At 30.7% G+C, this 10738-nt stretch overlaps 2 protein-coding genes across 8 annotated transcripts; both read left to right on the forward strand.

Moving 5' to 3' along the window:
- Positions 1-2163: 2163 nt before the first annotated feature.
- On the forward strand, positions 2164-5644 carry LOC108750476 (male-specific lethal 3 homolog). 5 transcript variants are annotated; one of them, XM_018489933.1, is made up of 10 exons: positions 2164-2527; positions 2845-2913; positions 3007-3116; positions 3195-3381; positions 3682-3867; positions 4086-4393; positions 4485-4697; positions 4926-5125; positions 5210-5294; positions 5385-5644. In XM_018489933.1, exons 1-10 carry the CDS (start codon positions 2426-2428, stop codon positions 5470-5472), a joined length of 1548 nt encoding a protein of 515 aa, XP_018345435.1. In that variant the 5' UTR covers positions 2164-2425; the 3' UTR covers positions 5473-5644. The 5 variants fall into 5 exon arrangements, with proteins under 5 accessions (XP_018345435.1, XP_018345437.1, XP_018345439.1 ...); XM_018489935.1 differs by having other exon boundaries at positions 4929-5125; XM_018489937.1 differs by having other exon boundaries at positions 4959-5125.
- An 812-nt stretch (positions 5645-6456) lies between these two features.
- On the forward strand, positions 6457-8785 carry LOC108750604 (transmembrane protein 256-like). Of its 3 annotated transcripts, none has more exons than XM_018490142.1 (5): positions 6457-6622; positions 6876-6996; positions 8135-8288; positions 8378-8499; positions 8581-8785. In XM_018490142.1, the coding sequence occupies exons 2-5, from the start codon at positions 6892-6894 to the stop codon at positions 8722-8724; spliced, it is 525 nt and encodes a 174-aa protein (XP_018345644.1). In that variant the 5' UTR covers positions 6457-6622; positions 6876-6891; the 3' UTR covers positions 8725-8785. The 3 variants fall into 3 exon arrangements, with proteins under 3 accessions (XP_018345644.1, XP_018345645.1, XP_018345643.1); XM_018490143.1 differs by having other exon boundaries at positions 6457-6615; positions 6865-6996; XM_018490141.1 differs by having other exon boundaries at positions 6457-6615.
- The last annotated feature ends 1953 nt before the right edge of the window (positions 8786-10738 follow it).

The raw sequence follows: 10738 nt of genomic DNA on the forward strand, positions 1-10738 counted from the left end.
TGTTTGTATTAGTGTAGTGGTACAATTCTGTGGTGTATTATATAATTGATAAAAAAATATGGTCAAGCTACCAAAATTAATTAATATCTAATTTGCCTTGCTATACATTATGTGGAAACATCTACTACTGACGCTAATTGAGAAGTAATATTAAGAATGAATTTTTTTTACATATATGTTAATTGAAAATTATTTTATTGTGCTCCCAATTAGTTCCGACACTGTCCGTAATTGTGCCAATCATGCTTGATAAGTATACATATTCTTACGTAAATTATGTATATTGAATTGATGTGGCACAATCAAAACTAGCTTTCTGTGATTAGATTAACATAATTATATGTAATATGAACAATATGCGTTACGTATTGCTAAAATATGCTCAAATCTGAATATTGTTAATATCTTGAAATAGCTAGTGTCGAACGAATTGGATTAATTCAATAGATCTGCAATCATTTTTATCAGTTCGTGCAATCGATTCATCTTCATCGCTCCGTGATTTGATTTTAGTTTTAGTATTGTTATATTATTGCCTGACGATAAATATTGTAGTGTCGATTCTTCTATTCGTTCGCTACACCAAAGCTATTTCAAATAAGATTTTGAGCGTATTTTACGAAGAAAACATATCCCAGATAGCAAGATGCTAGCAGTTTGGTGGCACATTAACAGCAAATAGCACTTTGCAAGCTTAGGATCAATTAACAGAGTTTGCTGCTCTGACAAAAGATTGGTGGCAAAGCATGTTAGCAAGCTTTGTCTTATTTCTGGTGGTAGTTTACAGATATTATAGACTCTTTGTGAAATTGTTGTCTTTTGTCAACAGAAATTGATAACGTACTTTGTCAAAATCTGTTTCTGCAGTCTTGGCTATCTGGATATAACGTATTTAAAAACGTAACGTAATTAAAAACATTATGTTTGTAGATTCCTTTTTATTTTTAAACGTTTATGAAACGTTTCTATAGCAAAATTTATGAGGCATTAGTGTTAATCAGAGAAATATAATGACAGATGAATATATATATATATACTATATGTATATTTATTTAATAGAAAATATAAAAGAAAGGATATATATATATAAATGTATAGATGGAAATTATTTAAACAAATATGTTACAAATTACATACAATTTTAGAGTTAAAAGATAATTTAAGTTTTAATATATAATGATATATTTATGTAGCGATAAAAAAATAAAGTCCTGAAAGATTAATGCTGTTATAATAAAACACGAATGTTTTATTATACTTTCACTGCTTTACCATTCCGCTTTTATAGAATTATTTTATTTTATTGTCATTTATATTAGGTTATTATATTACATTCGAATTTCTCGATCTTTGTAAAATTAGTGAGCATTTTTGTCCTTATTTTTTTTTAAATCTTACGCAAATAAAAACGTGCATGCGATCGAATGAGAAAATAAATTAAAAATGCCATATGTACTCGTAATGTAAATAGTAAAAAATGCAGAAGAATTTAAAGAGAGAATAGCACTTCAGAATAGAAGAATTAAAATTTTGTATTTCTAATTTTTTTTCTTTTTTTTTTTTCTTTATTTTCTGTATTTCCGAAAAGTCACAGTCAAAGTGTTAATTTTAATAAATGTATATTATCCTTATTAAGTTAATGTATACACACATTTACTGTGTAATAAATGTATATTACTAGTCGATTTACATGTAGAGTAAATGTACCCAGATAGCGCGTCGTTGATTACAGCAAATGTATATATTTACTGAGTTAACACTTTGACTGTGATATATGTGAACAGTTCATTAAGGCCAATATTTATATTTAATACAATGTATTACATTTTAGTTTAAATTAAAATTTTTTCATTTTATTTTATTTTTTTTTAACATGTCTACTTTTTATTGAAATAATTTTTTATCCAGATTCTGAATCGCCGCTAAATTTTTTGGATTTAAAATACATATAATATATAGAAAAATCTGTAATTTTTTCATATTTTATTCACTTTGTTAAAAAAATACATATAATACATTCTTTTAATCAAAGCAAAACGGATGAAGATTACGGTTAACTGATTGGCTGAATTCTATATTCTCAGTTTGCATTCCTCGATCTCAAATGCGTAAGTGTGAAACGGGCTTATGACAATTACCTATGGCGTTCCTGAGCCTGAAGCAGCTAACTTCAGACAGAGAGGGAAAGATACACAACGCTAATCGTGCCGGGAAGTGACGCTTTTAGAAGTGACAGTGAATTAAACAAACTAATTAGGTTTGCGAACAGAACAGTTTGTGAAGATTAAAGTAACGTCACCTAAAAAAATCAATATTACTATCAAATACACAAATGTTGTTTATTTCTGGCCCATCGCTGTACAGGTTATGCTGGTAATTTATGTATTTTAAATACCTACGTCTTACATTTCATTAAAAATTTACGATGGTGTCAACGCGAGGGCCAAAATTCAAATTTTCTGACGGAGAAAAAGTATTGTGTTATGAACCAGATCCTACGAAGGCAAAAGTATTGTATGACTCGAAGGTAACTTCCATGTATTGCTAGATATATGTACTATACATATACTTTGCATTTAATTTGCATGTTTAACAGAAGTATTGTTGTACATATGTAAATATAAATGTAACATGCAAATTGAATGCCTTAACGAAAAACATTATCTTTTACAAAGAAAGAAGTACATATTGCAAAAGTAGAGGTAACTTAAGGTTATAAAATTGCATCAGAGATTTATATAGATAGATATAAGTATACCTTATTGTATAAAAGTTCGTAGAACAAGTATAAAAAAAAAAATTATTTTAATATTTTATAATGATATTTTATAAAATCATTTACAGGTGCTTGATGTTATTGTAAATAAAGATCAAAGGGGTAAAAAAGCAGTGGAATACCTCATACATTTCCAAGTGAGTTAAAAAAGTTTGATTGAAATTAATTAATTGTATGAATTGTGTTAAAGCATTTTAAGGAAATATAAATATAATTCATTATTATATAAGGGTTGGAATTCATCTTGGGATCGTTGTGTGACAGAGGAATATGTGCTTAAAGATACTGAAGAGAATCGTCAACTTCAACGAGATCTAGCAAATAAAGCACAGCTTCACATGTATGTATTTCTAAAAAAATTGTTACAAAACAAATTTAATGTGATTTATTAAGAATCAACATATTTTTTTTAATGAAGTAGCGGTGCTTATTTATATCGCCGCGAACGTAAAAAGAGAAGTCACAAAATGTCAGAACGTCTAACTGAAACAGAGCATCAAGAGCCTCGTCGTAGAGCACGAAGCGGTGGTAGCCGAGCTACATCGGCTACGACTGGATCTTCTGAGGATGGTAGTTCAGGTCAACATGCTGATTATGATACAGAGGTATATGTCTCCTTTTCAAATTTCTTTTTCAAATATGAAAAAAAATTAATGAGATATGTACTTAAGAAATTTTATACTGTAATAATAGAAGAAAAAACTAACTCAGAAATTTAAAAATCTATGCTAATTGGTAAAAAAAAGTATTAGGTGTCACGTCGTGAGGTAATATCATTGTCGCGCTATGCAAAAGACTTATATAAACTTATATAAACTTCATATCATATATTTCATTAATAATCGAGGACTGCAAAAGTAATAAAGCAAGATCCATGGGAATTATATTGTATATATAATTTACAGGAAGTAAACACAGAAGAAGATACAGAAAGTAGTTCTGATTATATGGGTGAAACAAGTGATGATGAAGACAGTGGCGGTGGCAGCCAGTCTGGAGCTAGTATAAAACCAGGAGTTGATCTTGACATAGGCAGCACATTAAAACGGATTTTAGAGCAAGATTATGACCTGATAACTAATAAAAATAAAGTAAGTTAGAAAATAATTTCTAGATTAATAGAACAGATTGCAAAGTGTCACAATGCAAAATATATTTTAAAATCTAAAATATATTATAATCGTTTTACCTTATTTTCTTATCTAAATTTATACGAAACAAATTTATATAATCATAATTTCTATTATGACTAATCTTTTAATTTAAATGATCTAACTTACCACGCAAATATTATCGATATTTATTTCAGCTTGTTGTACTTCCTGCACAACCTACTGTGATAAATATTCTGGAATCCTGGGTACAGCATTTTGCTACGACACAGTTGACGAATATTCCAGAAAAACCCCAGCGTAATAAAACGAATAATACAATAGAAAAAGCAGTGATTGAAGTGAATATAAGCAGAGAAGTCGCGGATGGCTTACGCATATATTTCGATTTCACATTACCTCATCTTCTCTTGTACAGGCAAGAAAAGGAACAATATGATTCTCTGAAATCTTCCTTATCAAACAACGAACAAACGACCATTATCCCAAAGGAGGAATTAATTGAGTAACTGCATTTTTCATCAATAATAATTAGATTAAGAGTTTTATTAAGGTTTGCCGTTTATATTAATAAAATAAATGTCTGTGTTATTAAGGAATTTAGAAATATCGACAAAAGAAGAAATTGAGGATGCGGAATATGCTCATTTACCTCCTTTTCAAGAACATGATTCAGAAATGGACAATTCATGTAAACCTTTAAACAATTCTAAGCGAAGATTGCGGTCGTGTCGTGTAAGCTCTGCAGATGAAAGCCGGCAATTAAGGTCTTATGACGAAGGAAAACAGGATGGTGGTAATTTATCAAGGTAATAATCGAATTTTATATATATATATATATATTTCAAACTTCTTGTTACCGAAATTTTATATAAGTTATTAATTTATTTTTTATTTTTAACAACTTATCTTTGGAAGTATATCTCTTTTCTTTTATCAAAATTGTAATTGCATGATGTAACAAGAATTATTGCTTTCTCTGAATTTTTCTTTTGTTTAAAATTAGATATAATATTTTTATGATTGTTTTGTTTTAGTAGCATAGCAAGTACAAGTTCCCGTTGTTCTAGCCCGCGAGGTGTAACGCTAAGAATGCCGCCTGTTGTTACATCCGCTCAAGTAAACAGTTTACTTCAACAGTCGAATAAGTGGAGGTTAATGCCTCAAGCTTTAAGACAAATCGAAATTCCAAGTCCCTCCACTTATTACGGTGCCATTCATTTAACTAGATTATTTGGTAAGTTATCTTTTATTTTACGGAAGCATGCAAAATTGTAAAATCTTTGCATGATAAAAAATAATGTGAATTTTTAAATTTCAGTTAAATTACCTGAGTTATTACAATCAACAGATATATCCAGTAAAAAATTGAAAGTGCTTTTAAAATATTTAGATATGTTTTTAAGGTATGTACTAATTACAGTGAGGGAAACTTTTTATGATTAAATGTCACAATTTCATGATAAAAATACATTAATTATGCAATATGTTTACAGTTACTTGGAAATGCATAGAGAGTGGTTCGGAGAACAATTTTACATGCAACTGGAAAATCGAACAATATCGCAAACTAGCAATGTTTAATATTATTTTATATTTATTTTATGTATAATTACATATTCAGGTAGCAACACGTTTGTCGTCATTTATCGTCATTAATATGTCCATATAAGTGGAGGGTCTTGGAATTTCAGTTTGCCTTGAACTTCCATTTATTTGATTATTTACTTGATGTCAAAAGATTTTGTTGATATCAAAATGACGACAATGTCATGCTATCTGGGTGTACACATGCATATATATGTATGTATAAATTAATCTATTTTTTGTACAATATTCATTATATAAGTACATATAATTTGTGCTCACACATTAGTACAAGAACATTTTTTTTGTGACAATTGATATTTTTCTATCATATTTTTATGTAAAATTACATTGTGCATTAAAAATTAATAATAAATTATATTAATAGATAAATAAAGATTCAAACATTAAGTGTGAAATTTGTGAAAGTAACGAGTTGAAGATTATTCTACATTCCCAACATCACAAAATAATGTAAATATATATTTTCTTTCTTTAATATTATATAAATTAGTGATATGTTTGGAATATTTAGTGATAGAGTTTTATGTTTATTTTTGGACTCTTATGGCAGCTTTTATTGTTCCTTGCATATTAAAAATACGTTTCTAATCAAATCTTTGTCTTTGATAAAAAATGATTACTCGAAAGGACAAAAGAAAAAGAAAGCTAGATCAGCTACAAACTATAATTGTTTATTGTTCAAATAAGAAGTATTCTTTATAATTGCACTTCCTGTACTTTTCGTCCTTCATTTTTTTTCTTCAACGCACAGTTGTGTTTCTTTTACATTTCAAGTAATCAGAAGGTGTAATGGTGGGGTCACAATAGAAGGAATAAGGAATCCAACCTATCAGAAACTGTGTATTCCAGTGTATCCAATATCTGATAGCCTTATCTTGAAAGTCTTATTCCTTATTCCTAATTTCTTATTCCTCTATTGTGATTGCACCTTAAATCGATACATCTGCAAAGAACAGATGACGTATGAATTTGCTTATCCAAGATGGCGCATTCCTCGTCGATTCGTTCAAACTGACAATTTGTCAGTTTGTTGTTGCTGGTAATGGTAGTAATTCGCGCGTAGATTACGAGTTGGAAGTTTGGAACTTGGAAATCGAGTAGCAGTCAGTAGTAGTGGTAAGTGATAAGTACAATCGAATAGATGTGCTTGGTATCCGGTGCGTTTGCATTTGACAGTGCAGTTGTATTTCACTCAAGTTAGAAGTATCTCGTGATTAATCGCATGGCTCGGTTGCTTGACGCTCGCAGAAAAGGTGACAATAGATGAGAGGAACGGGAATCGTCGAGTGTCGTCGCGAATGCGGCCGCACCGGACCACCGTTATCCAATATATGTATGTATGTACGAACGTGAATTGACATTTAGCTCCTGTACAGTGGTACGCGGCTCGGAATGGGCTTCCAAGACGTTATGTATACAGCAGTCACTATGCCGTTTAATGTTATTCACAAAACGAGTGCGGGGGTCGCCTCGTATGCTTGGGATGCAGCCACGTCGGTAAGCTTATGGCAATGTAGCATGTCTAGTCTCATAGTCTTGCAAAATGACAGAGATTCTACGCCGAGTTTAAACCTTGTATCTGTTGTTAAACCTACCTCTCCTAGGTGATGTCTCCTCCATATGTTTTCTTAACACTACATATATATTTGTTTATATTTACACTCTGAAACTTAATCAGTGATTAACTTGTTGAATGTATCAACAATACTTAAATTGTTTTGATAATTTAATATTATGGATAGAATTATTAATTTTTTTATTATTTGCATATGAAGAAAAAGATTAAATTAAACACAATACATTATTAGAAGTTACGCTATAAATAATTTTGCTAGTTTATTCATTATTTGGTATTTGCGGCAATGAGCTTTCGAGTTCCTAACGCCTAATAATAATAATAATAATAGTTTATTCATTATTAAGTTAATTGGAGTTTGATGAAAGTAATTGCTCTAATGTCCATTATACCAATGTAATTTAATTTCTTCTTAATTTTATTTATTTATTTATTTCTGAGTCTTAAAATTAAATAAGAATAAAAAATAGGTTAAACGAAGATCAAAGTTTATCTACATTGATAGAAATTAAAAATGAATATAAGAAATTTTTTCTTTTCCTCTTTTTACACACACGCACGCGCACACACACACACACATACACGCACGCACGCACGCACATATGACAGTTATCAGTTTTTTTTTACGAGCAATGAAGATTACAATGAAAAATTTATTTTTTTATTGCAGTTGTAATATCTAGATAATTGCTCAATTAATTATTTAATTCATTATTGTTGTCTTTTCAGTGCGAGCATTGACGAATAATGAATTTTTTTTACATTTTTATGTTTTGCAATGTCATGTGTGGTTTTTTAACAAGCATTTACGTAAGCAATCGTAAACATTTATTTTTAAATAGCTACCAAGTATTAGTAATGATAGTGCTTCTATCAGAAAACTAATTAAAGAATATTGATAAAAACTTAATAACAGCCTACAGTTGTCAGTAATAATTGTTTATTTGCTAAATGACTAGTAGTTATGAACATAAGAGAACTTAATACTATTTATATTTATATAAATATTAACATTTAAATATTTATGAAAAATAATATGAAATAATTATGGTCTGTCAGGCGACAAGATATTTAGGCGGAAAGCAGAAAATTGAGATGAAAATGGCAGCGCCAGTACCTTTATGGAAATTAGCTGCTGCTAGCGGTCCGTATGTGAGGCTTGCAGCTCTCAGCGGTGCAGCAGCTGTGATCCTTGGCGCCCTTGGATCCCACCGTAAGTGAATTACAAAGAAAAATGACATGTATTATTTTAAACCTGTATAAACACGAGACTCGACTTTAATCGAATGCTCTGCTCTACAGGACATTACTCTAAAGATGAGATAGGACAGGAACAACGTCGGATCTTTGAAACAGCGAATCGATATCATTTTATACACACTTTGGCCTTGCTGGGATTACCGTTATGCAAGTTTCCAGCCTTGGTAAGTAGAACGTCATCATTAATCCGCAATAATTGTGTCAAGTATGAAGCTCGCATAATTTCACATGCACTTGTGTTGTAGGCTGCGACTTTTATGCTCTCTGGAATCATACTGTTCTGCGGAAGTTGTTATTATACTGCATTTACCAATAATAGACGATTCAGTTCAACAACACCGATCGGAGGATTTTGTTTTATACTGGCGTGGTGCAGTATGTTCTTGTAAATATCGCTTTAGAATTAAGTGTTTTTATACAAGGAAGCAAATAAGGCATAAACAATACAATGCGCAGTATAAAAAAAAAAATAAAAATAATATTTGGTAACATTAAGAAATGGATGGTTAAAATTTACAGAATTAAAAAAAAAATAAAATTAAACGAACTTTTTAATATGAATATTAATGGGTGTATTCGCAATTATGGATATATTTTATTTCCAGAAGATAATAGAGATAAAAGTAAATAAAAAATATTATTTTACGGTTATTCAAGAATGGACTTTGAATATTTCCTTAAAAAATAACAGTATGTCTCTTGGTCAATTCCCAATGCTTGTGTCTCGTTCAATGTTTAAGAGGTACATTCCTTTGGCGATTTACCTGTGCGTTTATTGAAGGTTTTGAAGAAAAAAAGATAATAAAAAAAGATCTTCCGATATGAATAAAGTAAAATTCGTTTATATACTACTGAATCGATATAAATATATCTTTTGTTTATAATATTAATGACATGGATTTTTCGCGTATCCTGAACGGTTACACATTTTACGACAGTGCATATATCCAAGTTTCCTGATCTCCTTTGCCTATATTGATTTCCTTGCGCTATCATTCGCGATTCGTCCTCACACAAAGTGAAAAATATTTTTAAAAAATTGCAAATGTGTTCACACGCTTAATAAACATATAATCGTGATAATGTAAGGTATTGACATCAGCAGTACAGTATATCTCAAAAAAAAGAAGAAAAAATATTTTATAGTGACAATGGACAACATAAATTACAACTTCCGCTAATGAAGGTATGTGACTTTCAATTCCGCGAGTTCTAGAGGATACAACAAATTGGAAAAAGCGCCCGCTCGTGTGTGCGATGTACATAAAATTTGAATCGAACAAAAGTCTAGATTAACTTGCCTCACACACACACTCTCTCTCGTACAGTTTCTTATATAGACTCCGCGGTTTCTGCAATGACATAAGAAAGTAATGTACCTTGTATTATCCATTTGATACAGCTTCACTTACTTTATATATCCATTCTATTTTGTATCATACAATTCTCTTACAATTCTTTTTTTTTCTTTTTTCCCTCTAAATACGACGATTTGCTTGTAAGTAAATGGATATCGGAATTTTCCTTCGATTCACACGCGTGTCACGATGGTGATTCCTTTGCGATTCCGGTTGCATTCTTATACTGCTAAATAAAGTAAACGGTCGGGCTAATTTACTTAGAATAGAAATATCAAATAAATGTTGATGAGCGTTACACATTGATTTTGAACTTAAATGTAGGAGTGTGTGGCGTAACGTGTGACTCACGCATTGCATTTTCGATCGTTGAAACTTAAAAGCGACGAACACGAAGAGATCGATTACAAAATAGAGAATAGCAGCGAGAGACACGATATTGTGTATATATGCCTGTATCCGGAAATAGCGTTGTTTCCGACAAGACACGCGTTCGCACGCTTTCATCACGGTCGTGCGCGTCTCGTTGCTGATTTTAGCATGTAAATTTTCATGTCTTCCACGATCGCGGGGAATTGGCGACGTATGGCGATGCTTTTTAATGCACCACTGATATAAAATTTACTTATATCTAGTAAACGTCCTCCTTTCTCTTTCTTTCTCGCTCGGGCTATTTTATGTTCAGTTAGTATAGTATTTTCCATAGCAATATCATTTTTCTCGTTACTATTATATAAAGTATTTATATCGACTTGTGTATATTAAACTATATTTACAATCTTCCTTTTTTTTTATTGTAACGTACTGAAGATAAGTTTCTTTTTCCTAAAACGAGGTCATTCGCAAGCCACTCGGTTTGTAGCATTCGCGAGAGCGCAACTCGCACGGTTCGGTTAATTATGTAGCTTTGCACTCTTCTTTCTGATCAAAGTATATCACAATCCAAATTGCAAAGATATAAACATCAAAAAAGAAAGAACTGTCGCTCCGACGAATTTTTCAAGAAATAAAAAGTCCTCAAAAGAACTCACATAAAGAATAAAAA

Source organism: Trachymyrmex septentrionalis, unplaced genomic scaffold, assembly GCF_001594115.1.
Source record: "Trachymyrmex septentrionalis isolate Tsep2-gDNA-1 unplaced genomic scaffold, Tsep1.0 scaffold37, whole genome shotgun sequence".
NCBI lineage: Eukaryota > Metazoa > Arthropoda > Insecta > Hymenoptera > Formicidae > Trachymyrmex > Trachymyrmex septentrionalis.

Excerpts from the sequence above, each read along its gene's own strand:
- LOC108750604 (XM_018490142.1), top strand. The coding sequence starts at position 6,892 with ATGGGCTTCCAAGACGTTATGTATACAGCAGTCACTATGCCGTTTAAT. Across the intron at positions 6,997-8,134 it reads CTTGGGATGCAGCCACGTCG|GCGACAAGATATTTAGGCGG; the intron begins GTAAGCTTATGG and ends ATGGTCTGTCAG. Across the intron at positions 8,500-8,580 it reads TATGCAAGTTTCCAGCCTTG|GCTGCGACTTTTATGCTCTC; the intron begins GTAAGTAGAACG and ends CTTGTGTTGTAG.
- LOC108750476 (XM_018489933.1), top strand. The coding sequence starts at position 2,426 with ATGGTGTCAACGCGAGGGCCAAAATTCAAATTTTCTGACGGAGAAAAA. Across the intron at positions 2,528-2,844 it reads AAGTATTGTATGACTCGAAG|GTGCTTGATGTTATTGTAAA; the intron begins GTAACTTCCATG and ends AATCATTTACAG. Across the intron at positions 3,382-3,681 it reads ATGCTGATTATGATACAGAG|GAAGTAAACACAGAAGAAGA; the intron begins GTATATGTCTCC and ends TATAATTTACAG.